Consider the following 22,258-nt stretch of genomic DNA (forward strand, 5'->3'; position numbering starts at 1 on the left):
ACAATGCACACGCACACAGATACACACACACACACTTTAATATGATACAGTTTGTCAGGTATTTTCCTCATGGCAGGTCCTTGTTGTTTGTGTTTATACTCTTTGCTCTATGGCTACCAGAGTGTTGTGTGTTTCTCCTAGAAGTGTGGCTTCTTTCCTTACATTAGCGTTGCTACCTGGACTCCCAGCCTCCCAGCTTGGCTTTGCTGTTGAGCATGAGGCGGTGTTTGACATTTCTGTGAATGTCTACGTGTTTGAGCGGCTCTTACTAACAGTCTGTTTGCCTCATGCCCTGTGCTGTCACTTCTGTCACAGATCAGTTTGTGTAGAGTCACCTGCCCATTCCTCCGTCTTTTTCTGTTAATCTAATTGTCTATCTTTAGGAGATTTTGTTATTTTGGTTATTTCTTTTCTGATATTTTGCTGTATACCTATAGTAGGTATGAATGTCTGGCATAAGTTACCTCTTTTTTTTTTTTCAATTCGTTCCAATGTATTGATTTATGTGACTATATGATGAGCCAGTAAATTCACAGCAGACATTTAAAGCATGAAAGTGAAAAACAGACTAAGTGAGTTGGACAGTGAGAAAATACAGTGCGTAGGCCAGTGAGAAAGAGTATGTGAGCTTACGGGAGAGTGGGATGTCTGAACTAGCGCTTTAGCGTTTGGACGTTTGTGAGTGGTGCTAGGCTCCTCTTGGGTGTGGTGAGGACTCGTGAGACATGCTGTTGGGGAATGTCACTGAAGATAGATGCCCAGAGACAGACTAAGGCGTGGCTCCTCCAGCATCTGATGGTTTAACACTTTGTGTTTAGTATGCGCCGCCACAGAGCAGCCAGAGCAGATCCACTCTCCTTGTTCTGCAGCTGCTGGGAGAAGCAGCATCTAGTCAGATGTAACTGGGTTCTTGTTCTAAAGCAGCAGTTCTCAACCCCTTTGGAGTTCAGTGGACATTTCACAAGAGTTGCCTGAGATACTTACATAACAATGCATAACAGTAGCAAAACTGTGACGTAGCAGTTAAAATAATTGTATGGTTGGGGTCAGCACAGCAGGAGGAGCTGTATTAAAGGGTCGCAGCGCTAGGAAGGCTGAGAGCCACTGCACTAGAGTCGGCTCCGCTCAATGTCGCTTAACTGATGTGTTGTGTGAAGGGTTTAGCAGTTGCATTGTTGACAGCCAGAAGTTGTGTTAAAAGACTAGAACAGTGCAGAAGATCGTGTGAATGAGGAGTCTAACAGGTGCTGAGAGGATACATGAGGAACCCTAGAAATACTGCGCCTGAGTCCTACCTAGGTAGTTGTGGGGCTCTGGGTGACTACTCCCTTTTGTTTTGCTTTTCTGTGTTTTCTAACTTTGCTATTTGGATATTTATTGTATGGATTAATTTTTTTTACTGCACTATATTCATGTAAAATTCGTGACAGGTAGACACATGATACATAACACTTCTGCAGTAACAGAATGAAATGCTCTAATGTTTTATTTCCTGTTTTTCTCCTTAGAAATGCGCTCAGTGACGGGAAGAGAGCCATTGTTTTGAAGAACACCTGGCCAAAGGTAGGCCTCCTCTGTGCCCTACAGCGAGCAAGCCCCTGAGCCTTACTGCTGTGTGGAAATGGGTCTGTGGGATAACGTACATAAAAATACTGGGCGACATTACAAAGCCTCACCAGGAAATGGCTCAGGAGTTTACTGTCGGTTCAAGGACTTGGCTGTGGGAGGTGGTGAGTGGAAAAGCACCTCCTAGTGAGTTAGAAGGGTTAATGGAAGAAGCAATAATGGGTGGAGGGGAAGAAGGAAGAGTCAAAGGGAAGGGAAGTGGGCGGGAGGGAGGGGGAATTAGTGAGAGAATCTTTCTTGCCTCAAGATTAGAAAGGGATTGCAAAGTTCCCACGTTTTAGTTCTACTTTATTTAGGCACGTCCATCAGCGTGCAGGCTTCCCCTCTCACCCCGTTTTATTTAGGCACGTCCATCAGCATGCAGGCTTTCCCTCTCACCCCCAGCCCCTAGGTTTCTTGAGTAACACGGGGGAGGAAATCAGCAGCAGAAGCTGCTCCACTTGGTTATAACTCACTGTATCAAGCTTAGAACTTGTGTTTGTTGAGACATGCTAAGAGGCTGGGATGAGCTCATTTGTCATATAGATCCCATATGTAACTGATGGGATTCATATACTGACTGTGCAGCGTACTCTTAAAGCACGTAAGAAACCTGATAAGAAAGTGGACCAATAAAACGAGTAAGTTTTAAGCCGGGCGTGGTGGCTCACGCCTTTAATCCCAGCACTCGGGAGGCAGAGGCAGGCGGATCGCTGTAAGTGCGAGGCCAGCGAGTCCATGATGACCAAGGCTACACAGAGAAACCCTGTCTCGAAAAACCAAAAAAAAAAAAAGAGTAAGTTTTTACAGAAAACTAACCGTGAATGGCCAATAGAAATGAGAAACCAAGGACTGGTTAGGAGTGCCTGCTACCTGCAAAGGACTGGAGTTGGGTCCCTGCACCCAAGTCAGGTTGTTCACAACTGCTTGTACTTCCAGCTCCAGAGGAGTCAGTACTTTCTTCTGGCGTCCCAAGCGCGCGCGCACACACACACACACACACACACACACACACAAGAATTTAAATGTAAAAAAAAATCTTTTTGAGGTGCTAGATAGAGGCTCAGAGGTTAAGAGCACTGACTGCTCTTCCAGCACCCACACGGTGGCTCACAGCCATCTATAGTATGTGATCTGATAGCCTCTTCTGGCCTGAAGGTGTACATGCAGGCAGAGCACTGTATATATAGTTATAATAAATAAATAAATCTTCTCGAAAGTGTGGAACTTGACTATTTCTAATACAGTTGTAGGAGGACAAAAAACCAAAAACCGAGTGGAGCAGAGTAGAGTACAGGGCCTCACAGACGAGAGGGGATGTGACAGTGCTGAAGAGACTGGGGTACCCTTTGAGTACTCGCAGGAATTCAGTAAACTGGTCGGAGTGTGAATTGCTAAAAACTTACTTGGAAAGACATATGGTGTACTCACCCCATAAGTACTGGGCTCAGTATCTGTATGCCTTAGAACATGACTTTGTCCTTTGTGTATGTGCCCCAATAGCTACTTGATTTCATATGCATGCACCCATGAAATTTTTTTTGCATATTTACACCTGGTAAAATGTACAAAGCCAGTTACTGCAGCGTTTTCACTTTCATTTTTGGTGTCTGCATTAGTTGATTAATTAGTTGGGTGGGTGTGATGGGCACTGATCCTAGAGGCCATGTGCCTGCCACTGAGCTCTCCCCACTCCACCTTCTGCCTTCCTGTTTGAGATTGTGGCGTCACTGCCTTGTCCTTGTCCTCTTCCCACTTTCTCCTGAGTAGCTGACGGTACTGGTCTCTGCCTGGCCTGTCTTAGCGCATTCTTTTTGCCGAATTGTCTAGTGATAAAGCAGTCGATCGGTGGATGTGGTGTTTTTCCTTGATCAAAGTTAGTACTTTGGTTTACCTGATGTGTTCACTCTTGAATACCCTTGCTTTCCCCCCTCACTCTGGCCGTTCTTTCTCTGATTGACTCTGCTGTCCCTTTGGCCTGTTCACTTTCTTCAAACGTGCAGGACCCATTTCACTTTTTTTTTCCCCTTCTACCTTGAATGCTTTTCCTCATCATTGGCTAGCTGGTCATTTACTGGTCATTCTTCACTTAAGGTCCCTTAGTTACCTGTTTCCTCATCACATGAAAACACCAACCCTGACCCTTGTAGGCATTTCCTGTTCTTTTCTCCTCTTCCTTTCTCCCCTTTTTAGTATAGAACATTTTTTTAATATACCATGGGCCTAGTCAAGTAACATTCTAAGGCAAAGTTTCTGTGATTTATTCTAGAAACCAAACTATCTTGACACTAGAATTAAAGTTGTCGTGAGCAGTAGACAGATTAGAAATGAAACCAATAGAACAGGGAACCTCAGGTGCCGCCACGTAGTCGCCGCGACTGTTGCGGCCCAGGCAGGCACTCTACTGTTGCTGCTGAATAAGTTAACAAGTACTAGATTGTGTTGGAAATGAGTTGACTAGCCTATCAATATATGGATTTTAAAAACAGTATTAAATGAAATCATGTAATTATTTATTTGTTTTAAATGGGGTTGACGGGCAGGCAAAGGCACTTGCCATGCAGCCTGATGACTTATGTTCATATTGTGAGAGAAGAGAACTGACTCCTGAAAGTTGTCCTCTGGCTTCCACATGTGCACTATGGCACTGTGGATATGTGTGCACACAGACACAGGATACATAGACATACAGCAGAGACAGACAGACACACCGACATGACAGACATACACAGAGAGACACAGACACACAGGACACACACACAGGTATACAACACAGACAAACAGGCACACTGACATAAGAGACATGCACAGAGACACAAGCCGCACAGGACATACACACAGACATACAGCAGAGACAGACAGACAGACATAGAGACACACACACACAGACAGCACAGACAGTCACACTGACATAACAGACCTACACAGAGACATGCACACACACACACACACACACAGACATACAGCAGAGACAGACAGACACACCGACATAACAGACAGACATAGAGACATGCACACACACACACACACACACACACACACAGAGACACACAGCAGAGACAGTCACACTGACATAACAGACCTACACAGAGACACAGCTCCCACACACAGTGAGTGTTCTAGATAAGACAGATTGTCTGGAGCTGGATTCTGCCCTGGCTGGTGCTTGTGTTGAGGGTGCTCAGTGTCTGTTCTTTGATGGTTGCCATTCTTGCTTGAAATAGAACTTTGTTGATCACTGCAACTTGCATTTGGCAAGTATTTAATAAGTATTTTGTAAAACAAGTGTGTGAGAGAGAATTCTTAGCACTAAAATCCAGATCATGGTGATGATTTCCTAAAGATCTCTTACAAGTATTTTAGAAGTAGTAGAAGTTTTAATTTTTTCCCCACTGAGTCAAAACCTTCTGAGTAGTTAATGCTCCTGAGGAAGGCCTGGGATTGTCTATGGGCTCCTGCTGTTCCTGCAGTGTGTCTCCTGTACTCTTCCTGCTGTGCTGAGGCCAGCTGGAGCAGGCTTAGGCTTGGTGCTCCTCTCCCTTCTATGGCCAACACTCAGGTGTCCTTTTGTAAGCCCTGACTTCTTACCTTCTTGTCTCTGTTACTCTGTCTTAGCTGAAACCATAAAAATCAAGAGCATGTGCTCTTCCTATGCAGTAAGATCCTTAAAACCAACAGCTGTCGTCCAGGGGAAGAGAAGCCCTCGGTTTTCTGTGTGGTTAGCCTGAGGGAGCCCTAAGTCCTGATGAGGCTAGGTGCCTGCCTGCTGTAGACAATCACAGTGACCTGAATGAAGCCTGGCCAGTCCCCTGCCTCGCAGCCACGCCTTCTCTCAACTGTATTGTCAGGGTTCTGCCCTGAGGGATGGCCTCTACTGAAGGAACCGGAGATAGGCAAGCAGTGTGGTGATCAGTAACCAGGGTCAAAGGAGAACCGAACTTTAGTAATTGATTTTAATAAAGAGACACTTTTAATCTAAGCATAATTCAAAGAGATATGAGAAAACCCTTGCCAGTCATTAGGCGTTGAACTGAGTTTTATAGGAGTTTGGGAAACAGGACTGGGTAGAATATTTGAGTAGTGGGTCAGTAGGGGCATGATAAAAAATATTTACTGAAAGTATAGGGTGTGGTCTTATCATTTCTTGTCCTAGCTATGGCTTACTCTGTTAAACTCCAAAGTTGCTCAGTGTCTAGAAGTAGGATTCTGACCTTGTAGCTTCCCTGAGGAATCTCAGGTGTCCAGAGCACCCGCCCTTCGTGACAAGCACTGTCTAACCAGGCACAACTTGATTCAGCGTCTTTGACCTGAGGCTAGACAGAGCTCACAGACAGGTCCCCGGGACACAGCACAGACCCCGCTCGCACATGCCACTGACGTTCTCTAAAGGAACACTGTTTTGTTTTTGACTTTGTTATCTTTTGGCCTCTTGCTAAAACAAATGCTCTCTGTAAATAAGTGGTAAAAAAAAGAGACGTGGACAGAGGTGTCATGAAGTCGGGTTCTTTGCCTGGCTCCTGTGCTGTTGCAGGTTCCAGCTTAGTTTGCTGGTGAGTTAGAGGAAGGTTTGGGCTGCGCCAGGAGCAGGTGTGTGGGTAACGTGAAGAGGGCCTTATTGAGCCCTTGATCTCCACAGTACAAAGTTAATGTTTGGAGCCAGAAACGACTTTGGGTTTTGTAACAACTAAAATCCTTAACATTGGAATTACAAGTCAGCAATACCAGTGGCTTTCAGAAACTGTATTTAGAGATAACTCAGAGCAGATCAAAGGGAGGAGAGAGCTAAGAGGTAGCTCAGCCACAGTCCTCACTTGGAAACCTTGGCAAAATGGCGGGCATGCTGGTGGTGCCTTCCAGCTGTTGGAACCATTTGACTTCCAAAGTGGAGGGCATGTCATGGCTCAGAGACTGTCTGCATTTCAAATGTTTTGGAAAAAATTAAGTTGTTTACCTATAACTAATGACTGTTAAGCCTCATGTAGTAAAATATGTTATTCGAACTATAACAGGAGTTAGAGTCTTTTCTAGGGTTCAAAAGTCTCTTAAAAAACAATGGTTTAAAAAAAAACACAATGGTTTCTAGTTAATTATTTAAAATTACATGCTTATTTATAACTTTTTACTTAGTTCATAAGCCACTTTATTTTCTGGGATAGTAATATTTTTTTATTGATAGGCCTAAACTAATCCATTTCAACCAAAATATTTTTTCTTATCTTCTTTAACCTAGCATATTTTTTGAGAAAAATTAAATTTATCTTTTTGGAACAGGGTCATTATCGTTATTGTGATGCTCTTTCTATGCTGGGGGAACATGACTGGGCCCTGCAAGCAAACATAAAAGCTCAAAAACTCTGTAAAAATGACCCTGAGGGAATCAAGGATCTAATTCAGCAGCATGTAAAGTTACAAAAACAAATAGAAGATCTACAAGGTATTTCACCTAAGATTCTTTTGGTTACAGTCACATTCCCTTTAAGACTTCTGAAAGTGGATTTCCTGGGTTAATGGAGGGCCGCACTATCCTCAGGTGGTTTGTACATGTGCTATGCTGTCTTGGGGAAGTCACTCAGATTTTCTGCTTCTGGGTGATTGAAAGTCATTTGTATGTTTGAAACACTAATCAAGGTTTTATTTGTTCTGTAGAAAAATACTCCTTCCTGTACTTTCTGATAAGTTTTTAAAAGAAATTTGTTTTTCTTCTATTAATTTCCTAAGAAAAGGCCCTTTAGTGTTGCTTGATGTTTTAGCACCAGTGTTACAACTAATTATGCGGCATGTTGAGCATCATCACCTATCACCTGCCCATCTATCTAACATCTATATTATCTATCTTCCTATCTGTCATCTATGTATCCATCATGTCTGTCAGTCATCTACCACCTATCAGCCATCTATCTTCCTATCTATCTGTCATCCATGCATCTTTCTGTTAATCTATTATCTGTCTGTCTATCATCTGCCTATCCACCATCTATCTATCAATCATATATCTGTTGATCATCTAGCTATCAGTCAATCATCTACCTACCTACCTACTACCTACCTACCTGTCATCTATCTCAGAAACTGGCTGTGCAGAAACTGACTGAATTGCAGGTTCTCACTTAACACGCATCCCGCCCTTGCTTTCTTTCTCTGACACTTAGAATTCCTTATGCTCCACTTCCAGCATGTAGACCTTTCTCCTATTATTTTTTTCCTCTGGGTGTCTGGTGTCTGCAGAGCGGGGCAGTTCTGTGTATCCAGCAGAGTGTGATTCTGAGATTGTGAGCTCCTTGAGACAGGTGCTGCTGGTTCATGTTCATGTGTTGCTGACAACCTATCAGCCATCACATGTAATGGGGCATCTGACAGGATCATGGAGCAGTTTGTTGACACCTTGATACTAAAAGCATCTAAATTGTAAAAGTGCTAGGATTTAGTTTTCAGCTTTTAAACTTTAATGTTTTCAACTATCAGCAGAAAAATTTTAAATCTTTTAACATCTGTGGTGCCAGTCCATTGATCCCTGTGTGTGTGGTTGGCTTTTGTAGGTCGGACATCAAATAAGAATCCAATTAAAGCTTTTTATGAAAGCAGGTGAGTTAACACCAGGTCAGTGGCTGCTGCTTGGAAAGGCTTTGTCCTGTGAAATTAAGAATCACTGTGCTTTTCAATTTAAGAGCTAATAGCAACTTTAAATGGTGCTGGGAATCAAACTAGGGCCGTGTGTATGCTGGGCAGGTGCTCTACCTCTGAGCTGGGTACTCAGCCACATAGTGCAGCTTCCAGTTAGCATGGAAGAGAGGCTTGATTTGCAGAGAGAGAGACAGAGACAGAGAGAGAACGAGAGTGCGCACGTGCATGAGTGGAATGTGTTCACAAGTGTCAGTGTTGTGCATGTGTGACTGCACATTTGAATTAGTATCTTAAAAGCATGTGACTTAGACGTTGGTTCGTTGTTTTGTTATTTTACTTAACCTCATGGAAATAAATATATATGTATAGTATATGTCATATATATTACTAGCCTACATCTATGGGAAAGAGTAAAATAAGATTTTAAAGCTTGAGTGAGGACCAGTGTGGCCAGCGAGTTGCTGGGATGGAGCCTGTGCCTTTTCCTCCATCCTGGCACATGACTTCCAGCTTCTTGATGTCTTTCAAAGGCTTCAGATAGACTTGCGTGTGCTTACAGGTAAAGAAGCAGTAGCCAGGATTGGGGAGGGGAAAGAATATGATCAAAATAGACTGTTTGAAAATTTAAAAATAATAAGAAATGGAATCAAAATTAAAACAGCTCAAACTTTTTAAAAGGCTTGTTAAGGTGCATCAGATGTCAAAGCTGTTAAAGCACATAGATTTAGTTACTTTACTATCAGAACCAGAAACACTTGTCGTGAACCACTCTTAGTTTTAGCTTAATTTCAGATTAAAAGTACTGGTGGTGTGTAAATCCCGTCTCAGTAGTGGAGCTCTTTCCAGAACGTGACACTTGGCCTTGTCTGAACAAGCACTGCAGATGACGTCAGTGAGGGAATGACACGACCCCGTTGTTGTTTGTCACCTCCAGGGCGTACACACCTAGACATTCATCAGCACCTGCCTTTAGAACATCCCTTAACTTTGTGGAAACAGAAAGAGGTTTCAGGAAAACTAAGTACAGAATGGCAAGTGGTGGCAATCAGAATCTGAAGGTAAGCTTAGCTAAAATCTGTGATTATTTCTAGTACGCACAGCCTTGCTTTCACAGTGACACTTTGGTGGCAGATGTTTTGGTGACACATGCAATTTTTGTTGATACCAAGACGATGGCTCTCCACATCACTACATAAAGATAATGTTTTAGTGCCACATGGCTTACCTCAGAGTCAGACAGCTTCCCAGATGCTGTCTTGCCAGTTAGCTCTGCCTGCTTGTCCTTCATTGCTGTCTCTCAGCCAGTCTCCTGGGAGCAAGAGACGGGAAAGTCTAGCAGTTGAGTTTCCGCTGCTTTCTTCACAGTGACTTAGGCTTTTCTCTCCTCTTCTCTTGCCTGCAGTATAGTGGTTACTTGATGTTCTGCCAACCCTGCACCCAACTGCTGTTGTTGGGCTCCTAATTGGTTCCTCTGCCCAAGGTATATCTGTCACTTGGCTGTCCTTGGCAGCTGTGATCCCAGCCCTTAACTCAGTGCTGTGTGCTGCAAGTGTCTTGGTCTGATCCCCCCCCCCCCCCCCCCCGATACCACAAGGTCTCTATCCTGACTGTGAGCAGATGTGTTAGGTGCATATGTCTGAGCTTTCTTCAGACTTGTGGTATAGAAAAGCTGAATTCATATTTATGTTTGGCTTCCAGCTTTGAAGAAAAGAATAAAGGGAGGTTGATGTTGGTTGGGTGATAGGCAGAGAAGGGAATTTTCCTAAACCGTATATGTAGTCATTTTGTGGATAACACAGAGAATGTCCGGAAAGTTTCGTTCAGTTAGAGGGAGAAGCAGACAGGCGTTGTTCAGCAACTGCTACATGGGGCGTCAGCCGAGCATCAGAGAGAGGATTGCCTGAGACCTTGTCATTTATCCCCATTTCTCATTGCCAGTCATCATCACGCTTGCTCATACGGTTAGGCATCAGAACCGGCTGTATATTTTAGGTGCTTGACCATATTCCAGTTAAATTCTGTGTGACTGCTGATTCTTTGGCTGTGTTGTCTTTTAAAACCTCACTGGTGTTATTTTCACGGGCAGGTGGCAGATGGGGCTCTGAAGGGAGACGATTGTGACTGTCATCCTGAGTTTCTGCCACCTCCAAGTGAGTAGTCTTTTACTCGTTGTTGCCTCTCAGACCTCTGTGCCTGAAAGCTTGTTCAGGCTTCACTGGGTTTTCCTCCAGTTCTTTCACGTGGCGGTGCTTTCAGTAATGTCAAATGCTGAAAAGCAGTAACAGTACTTTGAGTCACCTGTTCATCAGCTCAGTGAAACACAGGATGCAGGTCAGCGGCGATGTAAAAGAGAGGCCTGCTTTACTCAAGATTCTGGAGGTCCCTAAAGCATGCTGCCTATGTTGCCTTAGTTCTGGTGAGGGCTGCAGGTGGTGGTAACATCAGAAGTGCGTATTAAGCAAATGCTCGTGTCCTTGAACAGGAAGCAGTGAGAGAAAAGACAAGGCTGAGGCCCACAGCTCCTCCAGGAGAGCACCTGATGTGACATGAGGCCTTTCCTTGGCTCCCTCCTACTTCCTCCCCCACCCTCTCTCTTTATTTCACTCTCTCTTTCTTATTTTAAAGATTTATTTATCATTACTTATACAGTACTCTGGCTGCATGTACACCTGCACACCAGAAGAGGGTGTCAGATCACATTATAGATCATTGTGCGCCACCATGTGGTTGCTGGGAATTGAACTCAGGACCTCTGGAGAAGCAGCCAGTGCCTTAACCTCTGAGCCATCTCTCCAGCCCTGGGTCCCACTTTCTTAAAGCTTTTCACAGCATCCTCACTCTGCTACCCTGGGGACTTTGTGAAACTGAACTACAACAGTTTCTGTTTCAAGAAAGCATTGAGGAGGCTGGAGAGGAAGAGCACGTGCTGCCCTTGCAGAGGATTTAGTTTCCAGCACATTTAGTAACTGCAGTCCAGGGGCTTGACGGTGTTCTCATGCTATGTCAGGTACTAGGTACTCAGATGGCAAACAGACATGCATGCAGCATGAATGTGTGCACATATGTTCATAAGCAGGAAGTAAAGCCCACATTGAGGGCTAGGAGGATGGCTCAGTTGACGTACAGGGTTCCCTAGAGGAGCAGATCCGCTGGGGAGACTTATGTGCTAAAGGGATTTGTTACTACACGGAGGTACCTGATGTGGTCTGGGTAGTCCAGCATCTGCCCTCACACTGCACAGGCTGAGTGCCTCAGCAGTTCCAGTCTGCAGCTGAAGGCTGCAGGATTCCTGGAGAGCCACTGGTCCCCATGCACCTTGGATGGCTGGAGAAGCTGCCTTCTAGTGTTAGTGAACAGTGTTAGTATTAGCAACAGCGGAGGCAGCAACAAGGTAGATGAAGTTGCCAGCGTGGCGGGAGGCAACACGAAGGCAAGCAAAGTCCCTTTGTTCTGACTGTCACAGGGAGGTGCTGCCCACACCTAGGGTGGGTCTCGTGGCTTTGCACAGTCTGATCAGGAAAGCCCTTTACAAGTACACCTAATGGCTTGTCTGTTAGTTGATCCCAGATCTAGTCAGCTTGACAGCCAAGGTTAACTGATACAGTTGGTAAAGTGATTGTTGCACAAGCATACGGACCAACACCTATGTAAAAGGCAGGTATAGTGGCATAAGCCTGTACTACTACCACTGGGGAGGCAGGGGCAGGAAGGTAGCTGACTAGACGTGTCCAGGTTCAGTGAGAGATTCTGTCTCAAACTATGGTGGAACACGATTGAAGAAGACACCCAGTGTTGACCGCTAGCCTCCACACACAGATGAACAGGAACACACAAGCAAGCAGAAGACATTGAATGTTTATTTCAAGTTTTATAAATCCTGTAAAAGTAAAGATCAAATACATTGCTTTTCCTTCAGCCATTGTTTCTACAATGGAGAGTTCTTAATCACTATCTTGTGTAACAGCAAGAGTTCTTTTTTAAGTCATTTTTCCTTATTACAACAGTAATTGCTTTTGATTTTTGAGACCCTGTCACATGGTAGGATTATAGGCCTGAGCTACCACGGCAAGCTTGGATCTGCCTTTCATATATAAGAAATACTGTTCGTTGTTTTCATGTCAGAATATGCGCTTCTGACCCTGTCAGGGGCGCTTTTGCCTTGTTGAGAAACCACAAAACCGGGTAGTCTGTTCTGTAGGTGAGAAGCCCAGGGTCCTGCTTCTAGCACACTAACTGTCTGATGAAGCTCTTTTCATGGTGCACAGGCAGCTGTGTTCTTGTGTGCTCAGTGGTGGAAGGGGCAGAGCAGCTACAGGTGTTGATGTCATGCGTGACCTGAGCTCTGCCTTGAAGGTCCTACGTCCTAACATTTGGTCTCCAACCCTTGACTTGCACAGAGCAGGGTGTTCAGACAGAGCGGTGCCTCACTTCCCCACACCTTGCCTCGGTCTAACTGCGTGGGTTGTCCGCATGTGCTCGTCTGAAGACGGGGTCTCGCTCTGTGCTGTGTTCTGATGAAAACCTCCCCACAGTGGGTTTGTGTAACTCTCTGCTTCTTACGGCTGACTCTAAGAACATACAGATTCTTTTGGTGGTTGGAAGTTCCGTCATGCAGCAGCGATTAACCGCGAGCCTCCACGGCATTGCTTGCAGGGCTCTAGAGATGAGCTGATTGGCCTTGCAGTCAGTACACCATCCCATCATGCACTTTTCTCTTGTTCTGCTTTTTTTTTTTCTTCTCAATTGTTTGGCTTCTGTCATCCATTTTTGTCTTTCCTGCCTGCAGTTCTGTCTCCTCTTGGCCTTCATTTCTATGTAGTCACGCAGTGCCAGGGGTTTCTGTATGGTTAGCATGTTAAACTTGGAGCACTGGGAATTCAGGCTGTTGTCTCCCCTAGTGTAGTCTAACAGCATGTGAAATGCCTTTTAGGACAACACTTTAAAAGTCTGTAAGAAGTTCTTATTAGGTAGCACATGTAAATAATTTGAGTCTTGTCCATCCATCGGCATGTATACTCAGGCAAAGAACTTGAGGCCCCAAGAGTTACACTTCCGTAGTACTGTCAGTGCCCTCCCAGCAGAAATCAAGTTCCTAGCACCTACATGGTGGTTCACAACCATTGGTAACTCCAGTTCTAGGCGTGTTATCACTTTTGGCAATAGGCACATGTGGTGCACATACATGCAGGCAAAACTCCTACACACATGAAATGTAAATAAAGAAATCCCATCATTTAAAAAAAACAAAAACACAACCCCACTTTTCTAGAATGCTTTTTTTTTTTTTTTAACAGGATCTCTCTGTGTAGCCTTGGCTGTCCTGGACTCACTTTGTAGACCAGGTTGGCCTTGAACTCATAGAGATCTGCCTGCCTCTGCCTCCCGAGTGCTGGGATTAAAGGTGTGCACCACCAGGCCTGGCTAGAATGCTTTTATGCTGGAAGACATCACAGTTCTGTTCCCTTCATCTGATATGTCTGTTGCCATCTTTCCATCCTTCTGTCACGGATACCCTGTCCCTTTACCATATTAAGTCTTCTAACACGGCCTTGAGTATGTCACTTCTGAGCCTCCTTGAAAGAAGCAATAATTTGGTCGTGCTAGTGGAATAAAGACTGGTTTACAGAGCTGGGGATCTGCATGGGGGGTTGGGGGGATCTGTGTGGGGGGTGGGGAGCAGGTTACAGACCAGCCCCTGCCCCCTAGTCTCTACTTTTGTCGCTCATTTCTGCTCTTCTACCCTGCCTGTTCTTCTACCCTGCAGAACTCTCTGGATAACATACTTCCTTAGTATTTCTGAAACAAATGCTAGTCTTGGGCTTTTTCGCGTCTTGCTTTTTCAAAAACTAAACAGCATTTCCAGAATATTCTAGCTAATGTGATTTTTCTCCTTTCTGTGAGCCAGAGAGGAACTACTAACTATGAAATTAATATAACAATGGCAACTTAGCATTTTTTTTTTTGTAGTGGTTGCTTACTAAAAGTTATTTGTGTTTCTTCCAGTCTAGTTGGTAATTGCCTGCAAACAGGAACTGTTGCCTACAGACCCAGACAATAACTGCCATAGTTTTAAAGTGTCCTAACAGCCCTGCACCGTCACCACCTTGTCCTGAATTGTTTGATTGCACTCGCAGACACTGGCTTCTTTAACTCTTCTTCCAGTGTTTGTGCGGTTTGTTGTTCTGTTTTGTTTTGTTTGCAGTCCAGTTGACAAACACAGTTTTACAGGTTTTATGTACCAGCTTCAGAAACAAATGCTTTTATGTTCACAGGTCAGCCTCCAAAACATAAAGGAAAACAAAAATCACGAAACAGTGAATCAGAGAAGCCCAGGTTGGTTCTTCTTAGTTTTACAGGGATTTTGATGGTGGCTGCTGTGGATTTAGTTATAATTCGGGGAAGAATCAGCATGTTGACTATTTTGGTTCAGGAAATTGGGTGTTTATCTGTTTACTCCGTACTTAAAGTGGCATCCGTAAATGCACTCTTTTCTTTATGTAAGTAGATCTGCTTTACTTGACAGTATTTTTCAACATGCTTTCTTTTCCTCTTCAGTTCCAATTCACAAGCAAATTTACCAGTAGATTTGAAAAACATTTTGGAGAAACAGTTTTCAAAATCTTCCAGAGCTGTGCACCAGGTAAGAGAGAAGGCTTTTTCTGCGATAAAAGCAAATTGTCTCTCAAAGATTTAATAATAATTGTAACTTCAAAAGTTTCTTAAGTATTTAATAAAGTAATTGCTTGCAGTTTTATTTTGCCTACTGTAAAAATCATTAGAGCCATCTCTTCTTTTGAATGATTTAACGTAAGCCAGATAAATGCCACCTATAAACAAAGTACGCTTTGTACGCACATTCTCTTAAGTCACTTGGTGATGAAAACAGCGTATTAATATGGCTGAGGATTTTCTTCTAAATATGTGGGTCAGTTACAGATTTTGTCATTTTAGATCTACTTAAAGCATATTGCTGAAGCAAACTTTTGCATACAGGTGTTTAGAACTTGTCACAGGTTTGAGTTATGTGTTAACTGATTTTACTGAGTCTAAAAATCCTGGAGGACTTGAAGCAGGCAGTAGGCTTTGAAGACACAAAGACTCGTTAAACATACATGAGAGTCACGATGAGAAAATCGAGTTTGTGGTGAGACGTTTAGCCTCCTCAATGGGAACATTCAGTCCAAAGAATCTAAGGTGGACTGTATTGAGGGAAATAATTTCCAGTTGTCTAGCTTTGTTGATCTGTTTTCTCAAGTAACAAAGCAATTAAAATCAGATCAGTTCCTATAAAGCAGATAATGGCTATTTTGAGGAGAAGCATTTTTTACACTGTTAAGTTCATGCTCTAAATATGGCTGTACATTGTGTCTTCAGCATTATCAGCATGGTGTTTGCACAAAGGCCGCTTTTTCCTTGTGTACCTTGGGAGGAGAAATCTCTTATACTGGGTTTATTGCATAGAAATCACTGGGAGGATTTGCATGTGTGTCACCAGGGCATCCCCATGGGATGAGGTCGTCTCGGTCTCTGTAATGTCACACCCTCAAACCTTGTCTTTTCTCTCCAACTGGCTGGCTTACAGCAGCATGGCTTATTGTAGTCTTAACCTCCAATCTGTATGGAACTTTGTAACTTCTTACACCCATTGCCATGCAATTAAAGCACAAGTGTAAGTGATAGCGTGCACATTATATCACCAGCTCACAAGGTGTGCTTGTGTGAGGGTGCTTTGCCGGTCCCTTTCATTTTAGCTTTTTCTTTGTCTTTGCTTTTGATCGTAACCTACTGATTCATATCCTGATACATGCGTACATGCTAAGCAGAACTGGAGTTAAAACTTTTGCTTAAAATTAAGATTTGTTTCAGGGCAGGGTGACGGGTGTTAGACATCTGAGCGTGATCAGTGCCTAGAGTGCCTGTTCTCGTGTGTCCAGCTGCAAAACTCACCTGTGGAAGTGGTGTCTTGGTCTTGGTAGTCTGTTAAAACTTCAAAATACTGTGCTGGGCCTGGAAAACCAACAAGATCTACTAAAATGAGCCACCTTTTCTTGTCATGAACAGGAACCCCATTAGGGTGAATGTGGTGACATAGTACCTTTTAAAAGTATGCTGCTGACAAGAGAATTTCATTATAAGGGGGTATTTTAGGTATTTGCTCAGTGTATTTGCTTAGATATTGCTCGGTGTATAGGTTTCCTTTGACCTCCATGTGCCTGTAATGACAGTTGTATCCACCTGCACACAAAATAAAGAAATGTAATTAATATTTTGAAACTTTTCCTTACTATTGATCAACTTACCGTCATAAATTTATGGCCTACTGAATTTCCCTCCAGGATTTCGCTAACATCATGAAGATGCTAAGGAGCTTGATTCAGGATGGGTACACAGCCTTGTTGGAGCAGCGCTGCCGCAGCGCTGCCCAGGCCTTCACGGAGCTGCTCAATGGCCTGGATCCTCAGAAGATAAAGGCATGCTTGGTGGCATTGTATTTTAGTGATGTATTTTATTTGTGTTGCATGCGCATCTGTGTGAGGGTGTCGGATCCTGGAGCAGGAGTTATAGATAGTTGTGAGCTGCTCCCCCAGCCCTGCCTGGACGGTCACTTCTCTAGCAGCAGTAACTCACCTCAGATGGGTTTACAAGAGGTTCTGGCCTTAACTTCTGTAATGCCCCTGGACCTGTGAGATCAGGCGACTCCTCCGTGTGGGAAGCAAGCGGTGCTCCCAGTTAGTGTGTGCTCCATGTGGGTGCTCACTCCTTGGGTATCGTGTAGGTTGAGCCCCTGGCTTTTGTCAAATTTAGGGTTTGGACTTCTTTCTGTCTTAAACAAGGTTGTGTGAGCAGGCGCTTCAGTCTGCCTCCAGTCTTGTTACATGCAATAGCATGCAGCCTTTCTCACTCACTGTGAACTGTCTCCTGAGACACTGAGTCCCTGTGTTAGAAGCCGTGAGAGAGAGGCAGCTTATTTTGTATCCGTGTTTCTAACTCATTTGTTCTGAGTTAGAGATGTCATTGTGCTCCTGCTGAAGCTACACAGTTACCCTGGTGCGGGCCGACCAGATCATGTTCAGACTACTAACTGGTGTGCTTTCATTGACAGCAATTGAACCTGGCTATGATTAACTATGTACTAGTAGTCTATGGACTGGCTATTTCTCTCCTTGGAATAGGACGGCCTGAGGTAAGCTTATAAAGAGACAAACAACTGGAATATGACATTGATTACAGGGGGCGGGCGTGGGGGTTAAAATTGTTTCCTTGTTTTGGCTCATTCTTGAAAGACAGAAGTAGCTGGGTTTAAGTTAGGGTTTTTTTGGGGTGGGGACATTGGACAGGGTCTTGCTGTCTACCATTCGGCTTCAAGCGTGACATCCTCTTTCCTACCTCTGAATACTGGCATACGTAGGCAGATGGGCTGTTTTAGAGGAAAGTTTGGCAGGGCGATGATTCATGCCTGTAATCCCAGGCATGAACCAAACCCGAGTCCTAAGCTTGAGACCTGCCTGGACTAAGACCCGGTCTCCAGGGAAGACATTTCTCTTTGTATTGCTAGTTGGAAAAGGCTGTACTTGGCAGTCGCTAGGAGTCTATATTTTATGAACTTAAAAGTAAAATTTAGCATATCAGGATAGATCACTTTAAAAAATACAGTGTCGAGGGGCGGGGCAAGCTGGAGAAAATCAGCACTGTGATTCTATTGCACGTGTGACTAGCAGCGCGTTATAGTTTGTGTGGATATCCAAGCATATAGTCTGTAATAGTGAAAGTGCCCCAGACCATCTCTACGTCACATAAAGTAGCCATTGTGTATAGTGACAGAATTGGGGGGGGGGGGCAGTGCACGCCTTTAATCCCAGCACTTGTGCTGAGGCAGGTGGATCTCTTTCAGGCCAGCCTGGTCTACAGAGTGAGTCCAAGACAGCGAGGGCCACACAGAGAAACCCTGTCTTGAAAAAAAAACCAGACCAAACAAAACAAACACAAATAGTGGAATGGGCCTAGGGAGGTTGTCAGTGTTATAATGTGATTTTATTTTATTAGAGAAATAAAAAATGAAGGTGACGCTGCTGATGGGGCTCAGGCCTGGGTGGCGTGAGCTCCTGGAGCTGAGCTCCTGATATGTTGCAGTTATTTCATGCCTGATAATGTTTATTATTAGGCCTATAATTATTATTATGGCAATATTTTCTAACCCACTAGCAATCAATCAAGACACAGACACCTGTTATATTTAAAAATAGCACATATTAATCCCCAAAACCACTTCCCATATTGGGGTAGGCATCCATACCTCCCCAATCCCATGCCATCTGCTTTCTATCAAGCTACCTCCCATCCATAATCCCAGATACGTGTTAATTATCATCATCTGGGCCAAATCCTCCCTCCACACCAGCCATGTGCTTCTCCTACACCTAACCCATGGTGCAGCTGCCTTCAGTCACGCTTCTCCTCCCAAGATCCTCTCTGTCTCCCCAAGCCCTGGACCCTTAGCCACGCCTATCCCATTTGCTCAGGTGTGATGACCTTTTATTGGTCAAACAGCTTAGGCTCTTGGCAAAGTATAGGTGGGGCACAGAGACAGCAAGCAGTAATTAGCATCAAAATATACCAGACCAACCTCCAACAGTGATGTGTGACTCCAGGGGTCTGTACTGCTTAAATGCCTATGCTTTCTTGGGATGCTTACTTAGAGTGTGGTTTGGTTTTACAGTCTTAGTTTCCATGGTGAAAGCTGAAATGCTTGCAGATGTGTTCAACTTTTTTCACATCTCAGCGAGAAATTGAGTTTTTAAAAAAATCTCAATATTGGATAACTGTACAATTTTGTATGTGGCTGTATTTATAGCTGTCCTTGTCTACATGTGGCCTGTAGATAGGACATGTCTGCAAAAATGGCCTCACATAACACACCTGTGTAATATAGCCTTTCTGCCAGCCTGGGTCCTACACTTTTCTAGTTACCCAAGAGCTTAAATTATCACTTAATTAAAATGAATTTATGATTCACTTCCAAGGTTTTACCCTTGTTCTTCATGTGGCAGCTGAGTTGTCGTCCGTCACTGCCTGTCTGATTCCACTTTTTTAATAGCTAGTTGGAAACAAGACTTTATATTTTTAACTATCATAGAATAACATGTTTGCTTTATCAAAATTGAAGTTGTAGCTATGATTTACTGTAAAAATAGTGAAGCTATTTTAAAGGGAAAAAAGTACAGTGGAACTTACACATTCAGAAGATTCTCACCAAGCTAGTACCCTCCTTTTTTCTTTTCAGAAGGTTAAATGGGATATTTTAATTCTTCAGGGTGTCAATGCACATGTGCAGTGTCCTTTGCTCACAGTCACCACCACACCACACTTGTCTGTAACTCTCCCTGGAACTGCCTTGCAAGAAGGCCCCTGACGCCCGTGTGCAGCATTCCTCTGCAGCACTCCTGGAATGCCTCCTTTGGAACAGACCTCAAGGCAGCAGAAGTTCCATTTGTTCTGGCTTTCTCTTCAGTCACAATGTGGTGGTTGTTATTTCTCACAAGTGTGAATCTTTTCAGTTTTATTTCTTTCAAAAACAGAATTTATCTAAAGCATAGAGATCACAATGGAGATTGCTGAGAATGCTGGGGCTCGGCCCCTATGTTCTGTTAAGTTCGTACATGGGGCAGAGTGTCTTTCTCGCCTTATAAGCATCCTGGTGATGTCATTGGAATGGCAGCTCCTCCAAGGGAGCCATGTAGCCCTGGCTGTCCTAGACTCATTTTGTAGACCAGGCTGGCCTCGAACTCACAGAGATCCACCTGCTTCCACCTCCCCCAGTGCTAGAATTACCTGTGTGCGCCCCTGCACCCCACTATCAGTTGTTTTTAAGCCGTGAACTTGCTGCTGTTTGTACTGACAGCAGGCCGGCACATTCTAGCAGATGTCTGTTGTTTGGCACTCTGTTCTCAGCACGGTTGGTTTTGTTGTTATCTCTGAATTTCCACGAGTGCCACGTTGATCAGAAATTCATATAATTTATACGAAAATAAGAAATATAAAAGGTAAAACTTTACAGTAGGAACTTCCTGATACAAGGAGCTTTTCTAAAATTAGACAAGATTCGGCTTTGAGGTCACCAGTTGAGCCTTTCTCGCATGTAAGTGCCTGTTCTTGCTGCCTTTGAAGGAGCTTTCTGAAGCTGAGAACCAGTTTAAAAGGATCATCGAACACTATCCCAATGAGGGGCTTGACTGCTTGGCCTACTGTGGAATAGGAAAGGTGTACTTGAAAAAAAACAGGTCAGTAGAGACCGTGGTAAGCACAGGTTGGTGGTCTCTGATGGCTAACTCGTGTATAGAAGGGGCTTGGCCGGGGGTCGGGCGTACGTGTGCTTACATGTGGGCTGGAGATCTTCCTGTTACTTAAACATTACTGTTTTGTTGTTGTTGCTTTGAGATATGGTCTCCCTGTGCAACCCTACTGGCCTGAAACTCAAAGAAATCTTCCTGCTTCTGCTTCGCGAGTGCTATGGCTTAAATGTGTGTACCACCCCCCCTTGGCTAAAGATATATTTTATTTTTATTTTATGTGTATGGGTTTTGCCTTCATGTAATTCTGTGCACCCCATGCATGCAGTGCCTGAGGCCAGAAGAAAGCGTCAGATCCTCCGCAGCTGGAGTGACAGGTGGTGGTGAGCTGCCACATGGATGCTGGGAGCCAAACCCTCACCTGCTGTGAGAGCAGCAAATGTTCTTAGCCACTAACTATCTGTCCAGCCTCTGCTTTATTTTATTTTAGGTTTTTAGGGTCTCAGCATATAACCCCAGCTGGTCTGGAGCTTGCTATGTAAATCAGGCAAGATTTGAACTCACACAGATGCGTGTGCCTCCCAAGTGCTAGCATTAACAGCATGCATCACCCCACCCACATCCACAGTTTTTCTCTAATGAAATGTTTCTGTGTGTGTGCTACAGTACATCATGTGACCTCAGCCACAACCTGTTCAGCTCTGTGCATCCGTGTTCACATGGGTTCCAGGAGACTCTAGGCACCAGGCTCTGTGTGAAATGCCTCTATCCTCTGAGCCCTCTGGCTCTCTCTCTGGTCCTTCCTTTCACCTCAGTGTTTGAGACACAGTCTGTCTCTGAACCTGGAGCTTGCTGTTTCGACTGCTCTGGGCTGGCTGGTGAGCCCTGGGAGCCACCTGTCTCTTTTCACTGTCCCACCCCTCCCCCAGCCCTGGGATTTCAGATTTGGGCTGATGCACTGGACATGTATGTGGGTGCTGGGAATCCGAGCTCCGGTTTCATTGTGCTGCGGCTTTGCCACTTTCTGTGTGGTTTGCTTTCGGCACTGGCGTCCTCGAGGCATATAGGCAATGAGGAGTTGACATGCTCAGAGACTAGGAGTCAGGCTAAGAGGCTTCCAACCTTCCTGTAGTTGACATGCTCGCTCTGCGTTCACTGTGGTGTTCTTGCAGTGTTTCCTGTTTCTCAGTCTTGGCTCCCCAAGTTGGCTGTGTGGCCCATGATATAGGCCTGGGACTTGAGACAAGTGTGTTTGGACCCTTGCATTATTTTAGATTATTTTATAGAGGAAAAACTCTTGATAACTGAATATCATTTAAAATACTTAGTTAATCTCAAATCTTTTTAGAAGAAGTTTCATGATATACTTGGGATCTCTATCTTAGTGTGTGCCTACAACCTCTTTGCTGATTTTTAAGACTAAGGAAAGTTCTTTTACTTTCTTGTTACTGTCTTGTTGGGATCAGGGATGTAGGGGATCCCAGGACATAGATAGATATGCCTCATTTACATGTCTGCATCAGAAAGTTACAATAACACCTTAATGTTTAAAAGGTATTACATTTAATATTTATGTCTGTCAATGTATCATGTGAGCTTTCTTTTTGTTTGTTTTTATTTTTAGAGACAGGGGTTCTCTGTGTAGCCTTGGCTGTCCTGGACTTGCTTTGTAGACCAGGCTGGCCCAACTCACAGCGATCCTCCTGCCTCTGCCTCCCTGAGTGCTGGAATTAAAGGTGTGTGCC

At 44.2% G+C, this 22,258-nt stretch overlaps 1 protein-coding gene across 1 annotated transcript in view; it reads left to right on the forward strand.

The window, feature by feature from the left end:
* The window catches only part of Ttc3 (tetratricopeptide repeat domain 3), an 88,394-nt gene that overhangs the window by 18,708 nt on the left and 47,428 nt on the right, over nucleotides 1–22,258 (forward strand). The window contains exons 10-19 of the mRNA XM_051150282.1: nucleotides 1,509–1,563; nucleotides 6,877–7,039; nucleotides 8,142–8,187; nucleotides 9,161–9,284; nucleotides 10,313–10,376; nucleotides 14,499–14,559; nucleotides 14,782–14,866; nucleotides 16,563–16,697; nucleotides 17,330–17,410; nucleotides 20,392–20,504. Of these exons, the coding sequence (XP_051006239.1) occupies nucleotides 1,509–1,563; nucleotides 6,877–7,039; nucleotides 8,142–8,187; nucleotides 9,161–9,284; nucleotides 10,313–10,376; nucleotides 14,499–14,559; nucleotides 14,782–14,866; nucleotides 16,563–16,697; nucleotides 17,330–17,410; nucleotides 20,392–20,504 (927 nt within the window). The remainder of the gene's footprint in view (nucleotides 1–1,508; nucleotides 1,564–6,876; nucleotides 7,040–8,141; nucleotides 8,188–9,160; nucleotides 9,285–10,312; nucleotides 10,377–14,498; nucleotides 14,560–14,781; nucleotides 14,867–16,562; nucleotides 16,698–17,329; nucleotides 17,411–20,391; nucleotides 20,505–22,258) is intronic.

Source organism: Acomys russatus, chromosome 8 (assembly GCF_903995435.1).
Source record: "Acomys russatus chromosome 8, mAcoRus1.1, whole genome shotgun sequence".
NCBI classification, from domain to species: domain Eukaryota; kingdom Metazoa; phylum Chordata; class Mammalia; order Rodentia; family Muridae; genus Acomys; species Acomys russatus.